The 22725-nt window shown below is 42.1% G+C and overlaps 2 protein-coding genes across 3 annotated transcripts; both read right to left on the bottom strand.

Moving 5' to 3' along the window:
* Positions 1-380: 380 nt before the first annotated feature.
* On the bottom strand, positions 381-3377 carry LOC142397144 (uncharacterized). The gene is made up of 7 exons (XM_075480486.1): positions 3294-3377; positions 2257-2394; positions 2089-2160; positions 1867-1985; positions 1676-1736; positions 1476-1570; positions 381-1365 (listed from the first exon to the last, which is right to left on the bottom strand). The coding sequence occupies exons 2-7, from the start codon at positions 2299-2301 to the stop codon at positions 381-383; spliced, it is 1377 nt and encodes a 458-aa protein (XP_075336601.1). The 5' UTR covers positions 2302-2394; positions 3294-3377.
* Positions 3170-21380, bottom strand: sh3tc2 (SH3 domain and tetratricopeptide repeats 2). Of its 2 annotated transcripts, XM_075481043.1 has the most exons (23): positions 21132-21380; positions 17051-17161; positions 15817-15915; positions 14588-14713; positions 13850-13977; positions 13371-13476; positions 13058-13201; positions 11829-12027; positions 11559-11632; positions 11194-11389; positions 10811-10947; positions 10550-10600; positions 10141-10445; positions 9387-9581; positions 8393-9253; positions 8064-8284; positions 7781-7947; positions 6762-6939; positions 6512-6662; positions 5126-5248; positions 4804-4954; positions 4494-4690; positions 3170-4335 (listed from the first exon to the last, which is right to left on the bottom strand). In XM_075481043.1, the coding sequence occupies exons 2-23, from the start codon at positions 17073-17075 to the stop codon at positions 3529-3531; spliced, it is 4641 nt and encodes a 1546-aa protein (XP_075337158.1). In that variant the 5' UTR covers positions 17076-17161; positions 21132-21380; the 3' UTR covers positions 3170-3528. The 2 variants fall into 2 exon arrangements, with proteins under 2 accessions (XP_075337158.1, XP_075337159.1); XM_075481044.1 differs by lacking the exon at positions 17051-17161.
* Between the last annotated feature and the right edge of the window lie 1345 nt (positions 21381-22725).

The following is a 22725-nucleotide window of genomic DNA, read 5'->3' as shown; positions in this document are numbered from 1 at the left end:
TTGATTGCAGTTCTTCTTTGCACTTCTCTCCATGAAATCTCGGCATTAAATTAGATTTTACAATACTGTAAGCAATGACTCATCAGCGTACAGCTGTGGATTTACTGGATGGGGAAGTTAACAATGAAATCTTTTGAAACATCATGGTGGGTATTTTTACCATAGTGCATCGCTTCCAAACTTTTGCTGAAGTAAAATCGCACAATTTTCGCATTATAATAAAGTATTTTGGATTAGTGTTATGAGATCTATTTATCTGGATATTGAGAAAACATCTCCCACAAAAGTGAAACAGTCCACACAATTTAAAACAGTTTGACACATGACCAGTGCAATATAATTTCAAAATGTAAATAGTTTTATTTGATACAATAAGACAATCAGTCTGTGTGACTGTCTGTAAAGCAACAACTTAGTGGTTTAGCGAGCCAGCGGAAGAAGCCCATTGCTCTCTTCTTCTTAGTCATCTGGATTTCTGAGTCATCTATAACTCTGGTCACAGGTTCATCTGGACAACTCAGTGGAGCTGGTGAATTCACAACCATAGCAAAGTCATCTTTGACACCAGATTCTATGTCTGGACAGGGTGTTGGCTCTGTTTCAGTAACATTTCTGTTCAAGCCTTCCACTGCAGTGAGGACCACAGCTTGAATGGGAGGAGTTGGAGGAGGGGAATCTGGAATTTGTACAGAGTATGGTTCTCTGGCATGTTTTGAGTTTTCATCAACACTGGGCTGTTCAGATCCTTCATTTTTGGCCTCAATCTCAGAAAAGGATGCTGGTTCAGCAGTGGATGTCGGTGGAGCTGGTGAAGCCACACCACAGAATGTGTTTGGTCTGGCTGTTGGGTGCCTCTCTGTAACATCCGGGCTGATGTTTTCCTGAACTGGAGAGCCAACAGTGGGTGTCAGATGAACCGGCACTTTGGCGCTCTGGGCCTGAAACATCCCGCAAATCTTTCCGACTGCAACATCAACAATTTTACCCAGCAGCTCTGGTGCAAAGTTCTTGATGCTGTTCACTGGGATGTCATGAGGGTACATCTGTCTTATCTCTGTGAGGATAGACAGGACCACGTCATCCCTGATGCAGCGGGAGAAGGTGGCCTGATGTTCCACAGCTGTAAGAACATTGGAGACTTGGTCCAGGGTGGCCTTTGTAACGCCAACAGACAGTTTGCTGAGCTTCTGGGAAGCCATGTTTAAGAGTGGGCGAGGGGGAAGAACCCAGAGGCCCTGCAGGACTCTGGGAACCACCTCCATCACTACTTCATGTGGACTGAGCCGTTTGGAGCTAGGGGCCTCCTGCTGCGTCTCTCGCAGGATCTTGGCATAGCCATTTGCAATGCTGAGGACTTTAGGGTGTCTGTAGGTTATATTCATTCAAATGATTTTAGATTCAACTCAGAACATCAAAGAGCTTTGAAAACATTTTAGTTTAACAGGTAACAAATGTGTTTAATGAACTTAACTCACAGGAAATTGGGAGGTAAGGCCTCTGGAGACTTGAAGAGCATCTTAGCTTCAAACTCAATGTCCCTCATTTTATTGCTGATGTTTACTGCCCACACCTGAAACAAGAGATCCCATTGAAGTGCAGTTTTAAAACATTTGGGGAATAAATTCAGCATAATCTAATGATTTTCTGCCATGTCTTCACAGGTTCCTGATCTTACCAGCATGAGAAGAGTTTTGGCCTCATCCTCATCCAAACCGTCCAGCTTCAACTTCCAGAGGCTTCAAACAGAAACAAAACAAAGGTATTATTTCGAGTTTTACTCTTTACTTTGTTAGAGACGGATTGAACTGACAAGAGCACAGATCCCGGTGTAGAGGCAGATGGTCCGTTTGTGTCTCAGAAACTCACCGTTCTCTCAGCGTATCTTTGCTCTTCTCAAATATAAATGTGATCATGTCTTCAGCAGTCATCCGAGATGGGATCTGGTTTTTCTCCTGGAGCCTTAAAAGCTCAACTAACAGAGCCATCTAAAAGCAATGATAATTCAAATGGCCGGGAGATTTTTAGAGTTTATCAGAATTAACCTGACATTTAATATTTGTTTTAACTTTAAACAACAGTTTGTCTTACCTGAGACTTGTAACTGCTGATATTCCAGCAGAGCTGCAGAGCGCAATCATATATGGGTGTATCAAACAGCACCTTTGAAAGACATTAAAAAAGGTTGCTCCTTTTAACCTGATCTTAAAATCTTTGGGTAACTGTTCAAATCTTGTGAAAACAAAGATTCTCATCTACCCTGACTGGTCTGTAGATTCCTCCGCTTCCTTGAAGAAACTCCATTGATATTTTGTTGCTGTAGTATATCACAATACAGAACAGCTAAACAAACCCACAACAATAGACTCAAGACTTCTTCAAACTTGGCTGATCTTCCTGCAAAAATGAACAAAGTGTGTTCAGGTGAAGAGGGTGTGCATTCTGAGGTAGAATTATCATTGTTGTGTCACAGAATTGAACAATCCAGAACTGAACTCCTCCAGAGTGTCACCAAGGAAACACTTGGTTAAAATACTGTTTATTTTCAAATAAAGTCTGTATCACCCTCAGGAAGCTTCTGTGACATGAGGCATGTATCACTATTAAGATCATTTGGTCACAACAAGAAGTCATTTTAATAACTAGGGCTGCCTCCCGTAAACTACTGACAGGTTAAACACCTTGATGGTTGCTCAAAAACCCAACAAATGCACGATCATTCATGTTCTTTCCACACTTTAAACACTGCCGTGGGGGTTTACTCTTAAATAGTCGCACATGCACAGCCCCACCGCTAGAAATACTCAGTACTTAACGGACTTCATACATTGTAGATAAAAAAATTTAAAAAAAGAAAACAAAGACAACAAAGACAACAAACTTATGCCACTGAATTTCAAAAATATGAAAAGTTGACAGCACAACATGCCATATCATATTAAAATATAGACTAAAACTTTTAGTGTCACTAGTTTTGGCCTTAGTGGTATCTTTTCATTATTACTTATTTAGTTTTAACTGTATTTATGCAAGTAATTGCAGTGGGTAACAAAATACAGTCGATTCTTTTTGAGCTGTTTATTAACTTTTGTTTCTTTTTTTTTCTATGGCATGAGCATGCACACATTTCTCCTGTATCTGCGTGAGATAATACATAAAATGAACACTAAGCAACCAAAATAATTTTTTTTTAATGTTTGTGTCATCCAAAAGAGATACAACAATGTACAAAACATGTATTACAAGCATAGTGCACTTTGGGTAAAATTCAAAATGTACAGTATCGACAGACTTACATTGTATAAAAAGTGCCATGTGGCTGGAACATTGTAATCCGCTTGCAAGTCAACAGACATGTGACCAGATGAGAGGAACTGTCAGTGAAAAACATAAAGTGCCACTGGGAGACTACGTGTTGACACCCACATGCTCACTGTGTGTGCCACAAGCCTCCACATGTATTTTGTCTGTGTAGTTTCAGGCGTTGTCCTCGCTTACAACTTCATCACTGTTGATGCTCACTGTCTCCTTCTAGTCAGAAGCAGCCTCTTTCTGAGTATCCTCTGCAAGAGCATCTGTCTCTTTAGTGGGGGTATTTGGTTCATCTTGAACATCAGAATCAGTGTCTCTGATGTCTGTTTGTTCTCCGCAGTCACTTGCGTGATCAGCAGGTATTTGACTGGGCATGCTGGGGTCGGAATCAAACTCTGAGTCTTTTCCAGCTGTTGGATTCTGATACGTGTCGGTGGAGCAGCTGGAGTCTGAGATGTTCTCTTTAGCCGTGTCAAAGGACTCGGTTAAAATGCTGTCACTAAATGACTGGCTTGCAATGGTGTCTGTCTCAGAGCCAAACACATCCACAAAAGGACCGTACGTATCAGGTAGACAGAGACCTTGATCTTTTTGGCCATTAGCATCTTTAAGGTTCATGTCTGCACATCTGTCCCCTGACTCTGTGTGGATCGTATGAGTTCTTGAACACAAGTTATCTTTAAATGTCTCGTCTTCAGGCAAAGAATCAAAATGACAGTTTCTCTCAACCAAACCTTCCTTATATCCTGTATCAGCACCAAAGCTCTCTTCCCTTAAATGTCCAGGCTCTGTGTCTACATCATCCGCACTTTCCTCTGCTAAAGCAGAGCTTTCCACACCAGCCAGAACTCTCTTCAAACTGTGGGCTAGGTCTCTGTAAACTTGGCATAAATGTGAATTGGGCATGTGGTTGCCATGGATTTCAGCCAATTTCATGTACACCACATACAGAGCCTCGGGGTTAGCTTGGTCCTCAAGAGCAGCTGCGAGAGCCAGCTGGAAGTAGCCCACTGCATCATAAGCATCCTGCACAGGGAACACAGAACGAAAAGCTAAATCGAAAAATTCTATATCTAATCATCATTTATTACAGTTTCAGCCTCTAGATGTTACTACATTACTAACATGAACATATTTCATGTAGTCTCTTTGCTAAAGTGATAGATTCAGTTCAACTCTGGTACCTTCAGTTTGTGCAGAGTAAGATTTCCCAGTCTGCAGTAAACTTTGGTGTAGTAGCGTGCCTCCGTGGCGTGTTGCAGCACGGGCGGGCACAGAGACAGAGTTTTCAGGTAGTAGTTTTCTGCCATCTCGTACTGCTGCAGGCTGTAGTAAACTGTAGCCAGCCGGTGGTAGGCTGTCCTCTCATTTGTATGCACTCCTGATGGAGAAAAAAAGTTGACAAAGTAGGCACACCATGGCCAATACACCTGAACTCACATAATCACTATGAGTGCTATGATAACAAGTGTCAGGCTACATTCTGTTTTGTACCTGTTTTGTTGGCTATCTCAACAGCCAGTGTCGCATACTGTAGAGCCTCTTCCTGTTCTCCTTGGTTCATCAGCAGCTCTGTCAGTTTGCTTAACAAACGGAACTCTGACTGAATGTCTTTGATACTGCGTGCAAATGGCAAACTGCCATCCTGAGAACAAATATTAACCATTTTGTTAAGCTCAGTGGTGTGAAGAATACATTTTAATTTTTATTAGAAACAAAGCCTGCTTCTAATAAACAAAGCATACCACAAGAAAATACTGGCTTGTGATATAGTTTCTTGACACACATGAAGTTTATCATTTTTGCACCCACTTACCCTATAAAAAGGCAGTGAAGCCACCCGGTTCCTGTGGCCCTTAAAGTAGACATCTCCTGCCTCCTCATAGATGCTCATAGCAAAGTGAGGGTCATTCATCCTCAGGGCTGTCTTCACTGCTGCCTGTCAATATAAATCTCATTGTTACGCAATTCTGACTGTATATTCCATAAGTTGATCAATTTTATGGACACAATATCATATACACTGTACACCCTCTACATAACAAGTGATCAGTCAACAATGTGTTTTCAGACAGAGGTTTCTTCAGCTCCTTTGCAACAAATAATTGTACAAGACATCATTCCTCCCAACAGTAATAACTCCTCACCATGACCGTCTTATGATTGCTAATGACTAATGACTGATAACAATTAGTGATTCTTTATGTTACTAAATAATTTCCCTTTAGGGAATAATAAAGTATCATTTGGTTACATTCAATTCGCTATTTGCCTATTTGTAATGTTTGTGACTGTCAAGGTAATAGGGCATTTTATTAAGAAGAAAAATTAAGAAAAATTTCAAGTGAAACTCAAGTGAAATAATCAGCTTCTTAGAATGGGACATGCTGTGGTAGCTCTGGACATTTTGAACCTTTCTTTGTATCTTCTTGAGATTTTCTAATATACACATGTTTTTTTTAGTTCAAACACTGACTTTTACAACTTGGTTTGGATGGTGTTGCTAATTTTGGGTCTTTTTTAACATAATAAAAAAATAATGATGCCAGTAGGAGAGTTGTTTGCAAGTAGGGGCAGTTGATTGAGCTTTCCAACGCCAAAGTAATGACTGGAATAAGGTGCCCTCAGATGCTTCTCAGGAACAACGTGGGGAGAAAGGATGAGGAAGTTTAAAGAGTTTTTATTTCCTTGATCCACATGGGAAAAGTGAGATTACTGGCTGTGGGATGAGCAAGCCTGGAGTCCTGACAAGGACACAGCAGAATTATCAGGACAGCGTTATTATTTGTTACACAGACAACTGGCTAAAGGAATGATTCTGACACTTCTAATCCAACTTTCAGACTCAGACAAAGTACATCAGACAAGGATTGCAGTAAAACATGTAATAGTGAAGACAAAGGTATTTTAGTGCTTGTTAACAACATATGATGTAATCCTGGACATGTCATTGAGAAGGAGCACTCTGCACTCTGGATGTTGAACTGCTGGACTGATGAACTAAATTGAATTACTCCAGAGCCTCGTGCACTCACTAACCTGCGAGGAGCACTGCTGTTGGCGAGGTCACTGTTTTTGCTGCGCAGGAATGTGGAGCACAGACATTCTCTGCATGCCAGTTTTATGAAAGACCAAATGGTGGAACGAGAATATGAAAAGGAGAACCTCCTCTCCATAATTTGATATCCTACTTCCTCCTCACCTGCAAGTACATGTCAGCCAGCTCGTCCTCCTGGATGAGGTAATAGATGCGTCCCACCTGTAGCCAGGTCTCTGACTCTTCCTCTCTCTTGCCCAGATCAATAGAGATCCTAAGGCTTTGCTTGGTGTAGTCAAGAGACTTACGAGAGGATCTGCACCATGTGATGTAAAAAGAAGAAAGAAATTATGAATAAAACATTCATTTTTAGATGGAGAGTCTAGTAAGTGGCAAGGAGGCGCAAAGGAATCACTTTTCGGTGTTGAGTGAGAGGTAGAGGCTGCTGAGGATTTCCAGATATTCTCCCTCCAGTCTCTTGTCTTTAAGCTCTCTGGACACTGAGACACAGTGCTCATAGTAGACAATGCTCTGACCATAAAGCAGCATGTCAGAATACAGCCTACTTAGCACCTTGGCCACCACCATCTGACCTGTGAGAAGAGCAGAAAAAAGCAACCTGTTGGTCCTAAAACAAGACAAATTCAATTTTAGATGTGAGCGGAACCTGGCGTTTACCGTCTAACATCAACATTTTGGTTTTGTAACGAACAGCAGATGGTAATCTAGACAGATTGAAAGCTACACGAATTCATGCTTGATTTTATGTTATGTTCAGTTACAATAAGTTATATCTCCACATTGTTACTGTAACGTAGTTACACTAATTCTTGATCTATTTTTATTTTTCACTTCACTAACTCTCCTGTCATTTCAGATCCAGCCATGCTAATTACTAATTTCCCTCACCTAGGTTTCCTGTCCATCTCCTCACCTGCAGTCTATTTGCTCATTAGGTCCTCAGTGCATATATACTCATCACCTTTCACTTGTTCCCTGCCAGATTGTCTTGTGTTGTTCGTCGCCAAGCTATCCAGCGTTTTCCAGTCCTGTCTACTTGTTCTGATCTAGTTCTGCCTCTCCTGGATTCCTGATTCCTGCCTGCCCCTTGTCGGATTTGTTAGCCACTCTGATCGCCTGGTTTGGACCCTGACTGTTTTCCTGGATTCCTGATTCCTGCCTGCCCCTTGTCGGATTTGTTAGCCACTCTGATCGCCTGGTTTGGACCCTGACTGTTTTCCTGGATTACGGATACCTGCCTGCCCCCTATCGGATTTGTTTGCCTGCCTCGGATCGTTTGGTTGTGACCTGGACTGTGTTTTGGATTGAATAAACGGATCTTCCCTTTATAACCGCCTGCCTCATTGTCGTGCTTTTGGGTTCTCCTTTGCTCGCTACATAAACGTGACAGTTACTGGTTGAACACATACTTACTGTGCAAGTTTCTGGCATGTAGCGCAATTAGAAGTCCCATTTCATAACATGTCCTGATGTCATGGCTCCTCCCTCTGTCCTTGTAGCTCCGCCCGAGCCAAAGGTAGGTTTGAACATGCTCTTCATCTGTCGGGCTCTCCCAGAGCTCCAGAAAGAGGCACAGGGATCTAGTCAAGACAAAATGATTACTAAGTATATGAATACCAATTTGGTAACTCTATGTTTTCGCACAGAACTCCTCTGCATAAGCTTTATGAAAAAAAAAAAGAGACAAATATCTGACCTGACCAAGAAGCGCTCTGCCATTGAGGAAGCTCCCACATCCAGTGCCAGGCAGCCCAGGTTGGCCAATGCCAGAGCCTGATTCCTCTGGTTTCCACTCTCTCTGGAAATGACCAGAGCTGAATGGAAATGCCATCCTGCTTCTCGGACACGATCCTGATGTCTCAGACACAAAGCCAAGAGGTTATGGATCACACCTCGCTGTGTGGGACTGTCTGTGCTCTGCAGAGAGATTTACACAGATACCCATTAGATAAACTCATCTGGAAAAGAAAAACTGCTATACAAAAGTTGTGCCTTTCGCTCTTTGTTTATTATTATTGCTTGTACCTGCAGTGATGTTAGCAGTGGTTGTAGGATACTCTGGGCCTTCTCAGCCTGGCCTGTCAACACCAACAGCCATCCAAGCAGCACAGAAGCCTCAAAGCCATCCTCCTCGTTGATGTGCCCTCCTGTCTCCACAGCTTTTTGCGCACAGCGCACTGCCTTATCAAGTGCACCATATTGCTGGTAAACTGAGGCCAAGCCCAAACACAGGTCCCTCTGAGTCTTTATGTCATCCCCCTGTTCAGCTATAGCCAGGGCTTGCTGCAAGTAAACCACAATCTGAGCATGGAGTAGGGAAGTTCCTTCCTTCCAGCAAGGGTTCAGACGAACAGAGTTTTTGATAAACAGCTCAATCCTCTGGAAGGCATCGTTGAGTGAGTGGTCTTGTCTAGAGTCCAGGCTCAAAGAGGCCAGTGCTAAGTAAGGCATGTATTTACGATGATAGAGCCAGCTCAAGAGCCAGTTGAGGTCCAAAGGTGCTATAGCCCCCCCGTCGACTGCAGAGAAAGACACCGAGAGGAACTGGAGTCGCTCGACAAAGGGAAGGGCGTCATCAGTCTTCCTGAGATGCAGGAAGAGACTGGAGATGAGGTAACAGACGCGAGACTCTAAGTGTTTGTCCCCCATCACCACTGATCTCCTTAGGAGCAGCGTCAGCAGCTCAAATTCATCCGTGGACGTGAAAGTGTGACAGGGAAGACAGAGCAGCAGGGCACTGGCCTTCTCCAGAGTCTGGGGCAGTTTGTCGGCCATACGCTGTTTCAGGTAGACGGCAGTGAGGTTAGTGAAGAGAGCCACGAGGAGTGGAGTGTCTGAGAAACTGTCAACGCAAACGCTCAAAGCCTCCTCAAAGTATACACGTGCCTGAGGAGAGGAGACAAGAGACCAAACATAAAATCACCTCACCAACTATAATTACTTTTGGTTTCACTATATAAAGCAGTGTTTGTTTAAAGTATCTTAACCTTTGTTTTTATCCTTAAGCTATGGCACTTACCTGGGAGAACTTCATCTTCCTGGCACAAAGCCTGCCCAGCAGAAAGCATGCACGTCGATGAGCCCAGTGCAAACCCATTCTCTTGGCACACTCTCTGACACACTCTAGGTATCCTGACAGCTCGTCCTCGGTCTTACCGATGAAAGTCACCCACAAGAAGGAATACTGCAAGTCGTACAAAGGAAGGAAGTCCTCCTGGTAAGACACAACAAACAAAAAATGGTAGGTTATGTAATAACTAGTCGAGACAGGGTGCAGGTTGCCAGTCCATCACTGGGCCAACACAGAGACACAGATACTCCTACACCCATCACCCATGTTTTTGGACTGTGGGAGTGAGCCGAAGCACACAGGTGCGCACACAGAAAGATCCCGGCCAAGCTTGAGACCAGATATCGCTATATAAGTGCATGTGTTCCCATTATTTTTTTGTTCTGTAGAAAATTAATTAATTCTAATTCTGAATCCTGGTACATTAAGCACACAAACATTTGAGAGATAGGTCACCATCCACATCTAATGTGTTCAGTATCAACATGCTTGGTAAAGTCAGACAAAGGTTTGTGGATGAGATCTGTTCTTTGAATAATGATGACTTCTCTAGGACTTTTGTAAGAAAAATAATCATTCTCAGAGGTCCAAATATTGAAATTCAACAATTGCGCACTCTAGAAGAACAACCTTTGCTACAGTGCCTTTTGGGCCTGTTAAAAAAAAAAAAAAACAAGTGAATGAATAAACTAATTCCACTGACCTGGAAGTGTTCATGGTTGAGCAGAGTCAGTGTCGGGTCACTGAGCTCAGACTCATCCCCGTCCCAGCTGTTCTCTTCCAAGAAGAGCGGTGGATCCTCCTGGAATTCGTCCAGTTCCCTGAATGTGTCCTCCAGAGTGAAGGATAAGTGCTCTCCCTCTCGTGGCAGAGGATTGTGAGATTGGTAGAGGGACACACGAGGAGAGGAGTGAGAGACAGAGGCACGAGGAGAGGACTGGTATGGTGGAGTCCCTCCACTTTTCTCTGACATGACACTCTGACGGGCACTTGTAAGAACCTTATGATCTGTGAAGTAAACACATGAAATTGTATTTGTGCATGATAGATAAGTGGCTTAAAATCTGATCTCTAAAACTGTTAGAATACAACATTCTCTTACAGAACATTACCATGTTTTGGCCGATTTCGGATGTACATGAAATCAGTCTCATCCAGCCTGTCTGGAAACACACAAGGTAAATCAATTTAAGCCTAGTTTACCAGATGGGAGTAGAGATGGAAACTATTTTTCCCTGAATTAATCACAAACACGATTTAAGAAAACAAAAGTGACCCACATTTCAGTTCTACCTCTTCGGTAAGACCTCTCCCTTTTCTCTAACTGACAAAAAAAGGGCAATATCTCTTGATCAGCCCAGTCATTTCTTTACCTAGCCTGTACACAGAGCTGATGTCAGAAGAGAAGAGTCTTTCCAGCAGGCTGCTGTCACTTGGCTCAGAGCTACATGGGTTAACTTGAGCCAGGCTGGCCTTCTCCTCCTCGGTGAGAAAAACCAATTGTCCGTCTCTGTGAGAAAGAAGCAATGGCAGCATTATAATTTCAGCTATCTCACTGTCTTATTGCCCACTCCACCCTGTCCAGACTGCAGACACATTAAATGGGATTTCATAAAAAAAAAAAAAAGAGTATAAACAAGATGCTATTTACGTGGGTGTGACTGAGATAAAGGGTTTTAAAGAGTAAGTGGCACACATTGTAACGGACCAGTTGAGGCTTGGATGATGTAACTAAATAAAAAAGGGAACTTCTTACAGGGGCATGGTGTTCTCAGACTTGACGTGAGCCTTGTGTACAAAGCCAGTGCGTCCTGTGGAAGTGTGTCTTCCTATGAAAACACCCAAGCCTCGGAGCAGCAGACCCTGAATCTCAACAATGTCCCCTTGGCTCAGTTGGAGCTCATCTGGGCCTGATGGACTGTAGTCAACAACTGCCACACATGAGCCTGTCACTGAGGGATTAGATGAGGAAAACAAAACAGGGGCATTAGAGATGAGGAGTTATAGGTACTTTGGTGTATAATTATCAGACTGACATTTATAGTGGTCGTGATGTGTGTTCCATCTTTATAATGCGTGTTTTGCATATGAACAGTTAGATTATATGCAGAATAGCTTTACCGATAGGATGTTCAAACAGTTCCTTTTCTACTGGCGAGCATCCAGCATGGCCTGGATACTTCCTCAGGAACCACCTGACCAAACAGGAAGGACGCTTTAACCAAACTTGCTGACTACTGTTTAAAACATCCACTACCTGTAAGTGCTATTCTGTTCATTCAGCCAAAAGTTTCAACAAGATAATGTGATAATAATGCTAAAGCACACAGTGTAACATCAATGGATTGATTACTGAGGTGGATCATATAAGGAGCTTTTATAGCAACTCACTGATAGAAGGGGTAGGGCAGCGGCTGCATGGCGTTGACTGGCACCAGGCCATGGTTCCCCATGGAGAGCATGGTGCCCTCCCACATGTTGTCCTGCCCCGTGTCCCTCACCATCAGCAGGTCATTCTTTTTGAAGGACAGCTGTTCATCTTCCACCTCATCGTGCTCACCAGTTAACAGTGCCTTTGCAAAGAAGGATCCTGAATTGAGACAGACAGCAACAAGAAAAGTATAACTGTATAATTCTAGATGCACAAATAGTTTTCAGTCAGTGTTTTTGGTTTTTATAAAAGTCCCAGTTTTAGGATTAGCACAGCTGCCTTTGTGCAGTTACTGTGAACTCATTCAGTCACTGGCAAATGATGGACGATGGATGTTTTATGTCCACCGCCCCGCCCTATTAAGTAAATGTAATTTTCAACATTATTTGCCAGCACTGCAGTCCTATTATATGTTCCGTGAAGTATTTTGTCTGGGGGAAAGTAGTGATATCTGCATATACCAGGAAGGGGGAATCAATATGCATTCATGGAGAAAGTGGGGGAATTGTTATTTTTTTATGAAGTGAAGATTCCTGTTTATCCTGGTGAGGATTTTTGTAAGGCAGGAGCCTATTCTAGCAGTCACAGGGCAATAGGCAAGTGTCGCCAGTCTAGCACAAGACTAACATAGAGACAAGCAAAACCTGAAGGAAACACAGGCAGATACAAACTCCACTCAAAAACACCTCATGCAATAAATCCAGGAAGCTTCTTGCTGGGTGGAGAAAGTGCAAACCACTAAGTTCACCACTGTGCTGCCCCTAAATGTATGGGCTGCAGTCTCTTTAATAAAGGTCTTTCGGTGTTAATTGGGGTCTGTAAGAAATTAATTAAAAATAGTGGGGTCAAACAGCAACTGTTGTCAGTTAATACATAATTAGATTCAGTATTCCTTTGAGTGTTACTCCTTTAAATATTTTTAGATTTCTGTGAAAATGGAAATAATGTCTCATTTTAATTTTTGGAACGTTGAGAACTGTAAAATATAGACAGAAAAAGAGTCAAGAGTGAAGCACAGGCTTATCTACCAAAACATTTCAATCTAAGATTTCCTGACTGTATTTGATTTTTGAAAAATCATTTGAGTACCGCTTTTCATTGTCCTGTTGTCACTTTTTGTCTTGTGTTGAACGTATTTACAAAATATTTATGATATATTTTAATGTAATGAGTCTGCAACGCCACTAACCCTCTTGTAGTAGCAGTCCCAAGTAGAGAGTAGCCAGATGTTCCTCGTCCACCTTCACATTGATCTCCAAGTCACTGAGCAGCTCTGGGTCCAACCAGATCGATTGATCGCACAGGAAGTTCTCCAAGCAACGAGCCACATAGCCTGAGACACAGTAAACCCCGACTGAGATAATACTAACATCTAATATACTCAAGTTACTATTACTATTACCAATAGTAAACCAAATATATTACTGTGATGAGAATAAATGGCAAGAGAGTAGAACACAGAAACTCCAGCGTCATCCAGAAGGATTCTACATTAATCCTACCTAATGAAAGGTAAGTTGAAAACTTCCAGATCTCCTCCACAGTCTTGAATGTGAGCACGAAGCTGTCCCTCTCAGCATGGACAGAGACCAGACGTGCAGACAAGTCCTGGAGGAGCAAAATCTCAGGTTACATTTAATTTAAAATGTATTTCACTTCAGCCTCGATCACAGAAAATTGCATGGTGTAAAAACTATACAATTATACAACTAAGGCAGGCAGTCAGTGGGATTTCTGATCCAATTCCTTTAAACAGTCTTGTCAAAATTCTCAAAACTTTTCAGATGGCTTCTGTGCTCTTAAGCTGCATTAAAAGAGCCATGAATTATGTTTGTATATGTTTAGTTCTAATTTGTACCATCTCAACATTTGTACATTCAGATATTTGTCCCAAACACTCATATCTTATACATTTGTTAGGATTTTGAAAGATTTGAAAGTGCAGTAAAGTGTGTGTAACATCTGCATTCTAAAGTCTCACTTTAAAGAGTTGTGTGACATCTTTGCTGTTGCTCTCCACCACTCGGAGTCGCGTGCGCAGCGCCTCCTGTAGGGCCCGGTCAGGATGGTCACTGGAGCGCCTCCGCCCAGTGAACAACAGTACAATTTCTATGGAACAGGCAAGCATGGTGTGATCAATAATAATCTTCTTAGATTATATCTTATGCTGGGATAAGTGTTTGAGGGGGAAAAAAAATCAAAGAGCAAATAAGATAAGACCCCTTCAAAATTTTTGTACATTCAGCGCAAAGAATTTGTTGTATTTCTCAGCTCTTAGTTCCTAAATAAAAGAGAAATATATACAATCAAACTGTGATGATGAGTTTTGTTCTCGACGAGCAAGACAGAGAAAACTTCCAAGAGTTTATTGAAGATGCTCTATGAGAGCTTTTATTTCAGAGAGATGCTTTGTGAGCACAAATGAGTCCCTGGAGGAATAACAAAGCTATTAGGCCTCTAACTTGACTCTCAATGCGGCCATTTAAATCCATTTCAGAGGAAGAACTTGGGGAACTTGATGGATGAAGCTAAATTGCTGATTGAGTAAAACATTAGTAGCTGGCGGAATGTTCCTCATCAGTATGCATGAAAAAAATAGTGATGGGAAATGCCTCTGGGTATAAGTTATTGCTAGTTTAGACAGACTGATAGAACAGCTAGTCTTCCAGCTGAAAGATACAAGCAGTCACAATTATGCTGAAAGCATTGTGAACTGTACCTGAGGAGAATTTCTCTCCCAGTGAGGAAGTACTTTCTCTAAGGAAGGCCTCTTTCTTCTTCCAGTAGCTGTCATGTTCCACCACTCCTTCACCAGATTCCCCTACTGGGCCGTCCTCCTCCTCACCTGCTCATGAAAGAAGGAGCAAAGTCAGGGAAAAAAACTGCAGGGTCTTTTGTGGTTCAAGGCCAAAAGGACAGCACAAGGTACAAAACCTAATCCATTGTTGGTTAAACAGCATACTGCAGTCATAATTTTGCAGTGTGTTGTATGTGGAAACAGTTTTATCAAAACTGTTATCACTGGGTTGTTTTAAGCGGGTTTCAATCACAATGTAAGTCCAAAGCTGGCTTGAAAACTAAACAGCAAATGATACAGGATAATACATCATTGAAATGCGTTTACCTCATCGGTTCATGCAAGCAATAACGTTCTACAAGTAAATTCAAAGACTATGAAGACTATAGTGGTGTTGCGAGCAACTTCTTGTGAAGTGTCAAACTGGCATCAACTAATGTGGGAAAAAAAAATGTTGTCCTGAGTCCTAAGAGACAAAGGTGTTTTACCGAAGTAATGTCATGTTATTGACATGTTATGGAGAGTAAGCCAGAAGGGAAACATTTGTGAAATCTGGGTGTCAAAGTCGCGCCCAATGGTTAAAAGCGGTGCACATAATCTCACCATTCATCCCCCTTCTTGAGAAGATGTTCGCTCATCTGAGTCGCAAATTCCCTCCAAGCGCATGCAGGGGCATCGGTTCAGACAACACCCTATGGGTCTTATTTGAGAGTATGTACAAATGTACAAATGACCTATTTGGTTGTTTTGATGAAAGGACTTGCTGATATTCTATTTATACATCATTTGCCCTTTGCTATTCCAATCATTTATCAATGACAGCTTTATCCGTTACTTTTAACTCTTTCTCACAGCACTTAAGCAGCATTTTAGCACTTTCGAAACATAAACACGATTGATGCACACATGATAGCTGGCTACAGTATATATATTTTTTATTATAACGTGGTGACGGGCTTCCCCTGGTTTGTTCCATTGTGCAGGGAGGATATCCCAAACACTTCCTCAGTTTGTGGCCAGAGGGAAAGCAGCACCGCTCTGTCTCACATGAAACTCATGAGTTGCTTGTACTCCAAACTAATACAGGGCTTTATTATAATCAATAGAATGGTTCAGACTATCAGGTTGTATCTGCTCCATAACTACTGTACCTTGAGTCATTATGTCATTTCCTGAAAAGTGTTCATTTGTTCCCCCAAAAGTATATGGTGGTTCCCTCCAAAGAGCATCCAGCTCAGCGGGAGAGATGTCTGTAAAAACAGACAAAGGTCAAAAGTCAACACTAAAAAAAAAAAAGAAGGAAAGAAAATAAATCAAATGCCTTCAAATCTGTGTAAGTCTGTAAATCAATAAACTAACAATAAGGTCTTTAGAGATTTTTGCTCATATTTAAATTTCAAACCAATGACTCATAAAGAACTGACATATGGGGAAACATGCATATCTGTTTTCTTAATGCCACCACTCCTACATGTGTACACTGAACACGAAGCTACAGCCAGCAGCCACTTAGCTCAGCTTATCTTGAAAGAATGGAAAGGAAATATTAAGCCTGGCACAGTCCAAATTATACAAAATCTGCTTTTCATCACCTCCAAAGCTCATTAATGTGTTATGGAGGGGTTAGCAAGCATTTACCATCTAAAGCTATTGCATGTGTTCAAAAAAGCTTTTCATTGGTGACTCAAGATGTGTTGAGCTTAAGCCGCCCTTTTAGTACTTGTTTTCAATCTAGCTGTTCCCAGTTTTTAACTGAGCCAAACTAATTGTCTCCCGGCTGTAGCTTTACTACACATACTACTTCTCATCAAGGCAAGACAGCAAACAGGGGTATTTCTCAAAAAAAGTTATCAGTTTAAAGGAAACATGTTTCTGGACAGGGAGAGTGTTATAATGAAAGGGGGACTGATTCAGCCATTTATTCTGGAAACGACGAGTTTGAGCTGTTGGTTAGTTTGAGTAGTCATCAGGGGATACAGTGGCACTGAGCACACGCGGGTCCGGTACACACATACACAGCTGCACTGACAGAAGAACCTTCAGCAGCCCTGCGTCTGACTCCTCAGAGCACACTGTCATGTCAGTATGGTCACACCATAAGACAAAAAGGAAAAACTGTTAACTACATACTAACAAAGAACTAACTTCTTTTGTTTTTAACATGCTTTGTCAGTGCAAAAAACACAATAGAGGAATTATTATCCTGATGCAAAGCATTCACAACAAGACAATGGGGAGCAAGACAATATGCTACATGACATTATGCCAAAGAGGACAACAGGCTATTCTTTCCATCAGAGCACAGTTAGCACCAACAGGACTGCTTGAGTCAACACAAGCAGAGTCATGCTGCTACACTGCAGGATCACACCATGCTCTTTTTACCTTCTTGGCTAAGTGTGTTACCCATGTTGTATATAGACCTATGTTCCTGCCTATCTGAATGCAGCAGTCCAACTCATGACAGTAGAGCACAGAGAGCGGGCTGGGACCGACCTGTGAAGGAGGAAAGGCAGACTTTGATGAGCGGTCGACAACAGGAGGAGTTGAGGAGTGGTCTGCAGCAACAAGACGCCATCTGGCCCAAGAGTCGGCAGCTCCCAGAGATCAATGCCATCCCATCAGTTTCCCTCAGCCTTTTTAACAGCAACTCACTCTCTTCCTCTATGTTGCACAACCTCTGGTTCCCTTCCTTTTTCTGTAGTCCCTTTCCTGCCCTGCTAACTCTATCTTTCTACCACTTTGTGTTAGCAGGATAAGTCTGCACTGTCCCCCTGCAAGCCTTATCTCTTCTTTTTCTCTGTCTGCTTGGGTCTGCTTGTCTTTGTAATATTTCTGTCTCCATCTTCCCCCTCCCACCAGTCTCTCTCCCTCTGCTCAGTAGCTGCCCAGCCAGTCAGTGAATGCACAAAGCACTCTCTGCAATTGGTATGAGTGTGTGGGGGGGCAGGCCTCAGTGAGAATTTCCCTATGTGTCTTCTGTTTGTGTGTGCCAGTGAAAACTATGCACAGAATGTGTGTCACAAAGACAATGTGAGTGCCTTTTGTGCGTGTTGCTGGGATAATGTATTGCTGACCCGCTGTAAGGCAATGCCACAGAGAGACAGACTACAAGGTCACAGCAAAGTGGGGGTGAGAGTTGCCTGGTGGCACATACACAGGTTCAGAGATTGCATAGAGAGGAAGGTAACACAGGTTCTGACTGTTCTTATTTGTGATGTAGACATTAAAGAAATTAAGCGTACGCTACAAAATGTGCTGCCATGTCAACTGCAAAATTATTGACCTCGTGTGACCCATTACCATCTGAGAAGGAAATAGCCAATAATACAATAATGACTTCATTCAGGGTAGAGATTTCTTTAAATTATCTTTGGAACTGATTTTGAAAAAGCGCCTAAATATGATGATGTTCTCTTTAATGAATTGTGCAAGTGTAGACGGGGACCTCTAGTTTGAAAGTTGTAATTGCAACAAAGTTCATGACACATTGAGAGCAGGGTGGTTTTTTCTTCATTTGGATATTTCGGAATCTGACTTACATTTTACAGAGTGTTCGTGTTTAACTAAATATTAAAACATATAGCAGCCGACTGACAAACAAATCTTTCCATTTATTTAAAGCTGCAATACATGATGTTTTGATGACACCAGAAATAAAAACACATTTAGTTAGTTCTGCCATATCTGACTTTAAAATGCATGAGCATGTTAATCCGACTGAAGTTGTGTAAACTCAAACCTCTCAAAGCCGGACAAACAATCTCAAGTTATGCAGTTGGAGACTGAATTACTCCTTCATGTATATGCTCAGTTAGACCTAAATGGGCCCAAGCGCTTTGCCCATGCTCAGAACATCTCACATGCCCCAACTTTTTGCATCTTTTTGTATATTGGGACAGGCACAGTGGTCAAATAGCAGTCAAATAACTCTTAGCTTTTCAATCAGAATTCTTCCCTTATAATCCGAACTGAGAGTGCTGTGACGTGCCATCTACTGCAGGCAACACACTGGAAACTTCATACAGCTCCTCTTAAGGAGAAAAAAAAAGCAATTTCTCAATTATATTAAAAATATTAAAAGATCAAAGACATATCCCTTTGACATCTTATGGTGTTAATATTGTTGGTCTCCCTTTTTACTTGAGGCAAACATCGATTTGGCTAATTAAGCTAACACTAGATTATTTACTTGTCTTATGAGTCAAAAAAGAGAGTATCCAAATGCAGGACAGAAAGGCAGACACAGTGAAAGCCCACTAATCCACAGCTTTGATGAAAAAGGCAAGTCAAAAATCAGTCAGAAAATTCCGCAGTACAGGCAACATTCCAAGAATGGGACACAAATCTGAAACATGGGGAAAACCGAATAATGCAGGGCTCCACGATGCAGTGAAGGTTAGTACAGATGGCTGGCAAAAGCCAAACCCACTTCTAATGCTGTGATTTCATATATGGCTTATCAATGTACATTGCATTAGGCTCTGATGAGTCATGATGCCATTGAACTGTGTATCTGACAACCGGCAATGTAACTGTTCAGCCTGTCATGGAAAACGCATCTTCTCTGGATGCGAGATTTGCGGTACTCATGCTGCTGAAAAAAACTGACAAAGAATTACGACAGCAAAATTCATTTTGTGAGGAGCGAAATAGAAGCACTGCAATGGAGGTCAATGTTCATAGTCCAAAGCTGGAATCTGCCCAAAATGTCAAATATTTGCAGTGTGCATTTGTGATTTCACATCTAAGCAGAACGTAGATTTATTTCTGCTTCACTCAGACTTTACTGCTTATTGTACCAATCTACAGTTCAGTTTCTTAAGATGCCAAATAGCAAAAATTCTATTCTATTTATATGAGTTACACAAAAGCTACTACCATCTATGAACAAATTTGAACTTATTTGTTTGTACTTAGATCCACATCTACACACCTCAATCTGTTAAATTGTGCCAAGCTGTAAAAACACCTTGGATTTATCATTTTCATTAGTTTCTGTCTGGAATATGAATGCACACATCTTTCCGAATTCACAGTCTGAATTTCCAGCTTCTCACCATTAATGAGTGATAACGCCAAATATTTGATTGATTATTTGTAAGAAAAGAAGTTGAAGTTGCCTTTTGTATGGATACTGTACTTCACATTGTGTACACGACTTCAGCTGTCAGCTGTTACGGCATGTGATTTCCAATCATTGAAACCAAATGCAGAAAGTTTCTTCCTATAAATTAGCATACTGGAGGCCAGGAGTCTAACAATCTCGTCTGACATCAGTCCCTTTATCTTGTTTATGTGGCGGCTGATTGGTCATTGCTGAATCTTTGCGTTTGTATCTTGTGAGGCGGAAAGCTGTAAACAGGCAGAAGGCGTGTCGGGGCATATCCTGACACTCTTCAGACTCCTATGCTTGCCTCTCGTGGTGAGACAGATGTCTAATCTAATAAACACAGATGTCTCAAGGCCGATATGTTAGTCACATGTGCAGGCCTTTGTTTGCACCAAAAGCTGCACAAGGGTCAGTCGCTCTCTGCAGTAACAACCACTTTAAAACGTTTAGAGACTGTCTATAAAACAATGCAATCCTCCATATAATGATGCTCTGCGAGTTTCGATATCCTCGTTCCAGAACACCTGAGGATCTAACTATTGTTCCCTGGCAGCTGCACAGTTTAAACCCTTCCTCTTCTGGAGAATGGCTCTTCTGCAGTCTCTGACAAACAATGCACATGAGCGCACAGAGTACTGGCTTTAATGATGGGCTTGTCGTGTCTAATGACCACACACCATAGATGACCCGATAGTCTCCACATAGTCTGAAGCCACATAAAAAGCCTGGGCTACAATTTTGACACTCGGCAGTCCGTGACAATGGCACTCAACCTAATTGGAAACATATGGTGTCAGCACTAGCTGCAATGTTTAAATGCTGTTGTTTGAATGTGTCCGAACATGTGTGCACAACATGGGTCGGTGGATTTAGAATATGTGGAGCAGCAGTAAGCAGAGAGTAACATGAGATGAGAGTTACGGGCTCTAAGTTTAGATTAGCCCCCTATTTGCTCACTCACATGCCTGTGTGTCTGAGACAGAAGTCCCTGCAGGGAGATTCCCAGACTGAAACACAGCATAATCTGTTACTCTGAAACAAACATTTCTGAAATAAAGCTGAGATTTCATACATCTTTGTGTAGAGATCAGCTTTATCTTCTTGACCTGACATTCTTTCATCGTGAACTGTGTAACACTGGTCTTTGGGAGACCTTGGAAACTTTTACAAATAATCAATAACACTGGTGAAAAGAACAGGCAACTAAAATCACTACTTGACAATCACAGCTTACTTCGAACATACTGTGGATTCACAGCAGCTTTACGGCTTTGTGGCAAAGTACAAAGTGCAGCTGCGTTGGCTGAAACGAAGCAAGTTTTAGAAAACTCTTACAGAAAAGGAATCTCTTACCTCTGTGTTACTGCCAGTTTTCCTTTCTCAATTCATTCCTCTGGTGCTTGGTTCAATGTCTCTGTACCTCTGTGTCCCTCCAAGTGTATGTATGCGTCTTTTTCACCATATAACTGGTGATCTGCATGCCATGACAGCTGCCAAAACTGCTGTCATCCTCTGCTGTCAAAAGCACAGGAGAGCAAAAAGGGAAAGAGTGAGTGAGTCAGTGAGAGTTTGTTGGAGTATGTGCTTCGGGGACTATCAAAGACAGCATGTCACTGACTGAGGAAGTTTTTAGCTGTAACTCCTCCCATCATTTTTTTGGGACGATAGTACGGCCTCCCTTCTCTTGTTCACCTCCCCCTTGCACTCGTGCACACACACATGCATACAGTACGCCTCCCTGTCAAAATCTGGACACCTGTGAGCCAACAGTACTCAACCAGTGAAAGGTCAATCATATTATAAATACAGTTTAACTTTTTACAGCTACAAAACACTGGCATGTGTTGTGAAGTACCTCTTTCCATTTAGAGAAGCTAAAACACAGTAACATACAGCCTATTTCCTCATTCTCCAACACCAGTCGCACTAGCCTGTTTTGACGCACCCTGAATGTTGATCGCAGATTACAGTCACAATCAGCTGGTATGTGCAAATGAGCACATGCTTAGAAAATCACCTGTCTTCATTCCAAAGGTGAAAGACATTTACACAATTCTGTCCAGCGCAACCAACCCTAAAATTCCACTCATGTACCAGTGTGCATGACAGTGCAAAAAAGGGAGGTGGTCTATAACAGCTGGCACCCCCCCCATCATTTACAGTTTGAGTTACGTCCCCATCTGGGTGAGGGAAGGTAATAAGCCAGAAGAGAACTTCTGATTTGGGTTCTTTTATTCTTTTTTTGCTGAGTTTTTGCTGCTTAGTTAGACATAAACTGGAAATGCTGAAACTGACAACGATCTCCAGCCTTCAGTACACCATGACAAAGTCACCCTGAATATCAGCCCTGTACTGCACATGTGATCACGCCATTGGCTATGCATGGCTGCAGGACACGGACCATTTATTCTGCTCTGTTTGCAAACGTGTGTGTGTGTCAGTGAGATAGAGAAACAGAAAGAAATGCAATGTGGGTGGACGGTGGATTAAATAGCAGCCAATTACTAATTGGAATGGGTGGAGACTGCAGCGTAGCATTACAGGGTGCGCTGGAAATTGCGCATGTGTGTGTTTGTGTGTTCTTCCCCTGGCCATGCTTATGAACAAAGGGCACGGATTGTGAGCCTTAGTGAAGAATGCTGATCAGGTCCACTGATAGTGGACACATGGCCTCTGTGTGACTGACAAACAAGAGACACATGGCCTCTGACAGAAAAACACTGAGAGACCGATTTGGTCAAAACAATGTGGCAATACATAAGTAGTGCAGCAAAAACATGATCATGTCTGTGTCATGTGTTCAGCTGCCTCATACAAAGCATTATTTGTGCTGATTGTGGCTGTTTTATGCCTCCTGGCACACTCAGGGAGACAGTTCCCACTAGCAGGAACAGAGCAACACAACAGTGAGCAGGTTTATTCCAGCAAGGACACTATTATCAACTAT

The sequence above is a fragment of the Odontesthes bonariensis genome, chromosome 13 (assembly GCF_027942865.1).
Source record: "Odontesthes bonariensis isolate fOdoBon6 chromosome 13, fOdoBon6.hap1, whole genome shotgun sequence".
Lineage (NCBI taxonomy): Eukaryota > Metazoa > Chordata > Actinopteri > Atheriniformes > Atherinopsidae > Odontesthes > Odontesthes bonariensis.
Note: the sequence above shows the minus strand (reverse complement) of the source record. Positions and strands in the feature narration are given on the sequence as shown.

Coding starts and splice junctions, on each gene's coding strand:
- LOC142397144 (XM_075480486.1), bottom strand. CDS start 2,301: ATGGAGTTTCTTCAAGGAAGCGGAGGAATCTACAGACCAGTCAGG. Junction 1,737..1,866: donor AAAGATACGCTGAGAGAACG/GTGAGTTTCTGA, acceptor TTCTGTTTGAAG/CCTCTGGAAGTTGAAGCTGG. Junction 1,366..1,475: donor GCCTTACCTCCCAATTTCCT/GTGAGTTAAGTT, acceptor TATAACCTACAG/ACACCCTAAAGTCCTCAGCA.
- sh3tc2 (XM_075481043.1), bottom strand. CDS start 17,075: ATGGGTAACACACTTAGCCAAGAAG. Junction 13,477..13,849: donor ATGTCACACAACTCTTTAAA/GTGAGACTTTAG, acceptor TTGCTCCTCCAG/GACTTGTCTGCACGTCTGGT. Junction 6,940..7,780: donor ACATGCCAGAAACTTGCACA/GTAAGTATGTGT, acceptor CTCTTCTCACAG/GTCAGATGGTGGTGGCCAAG.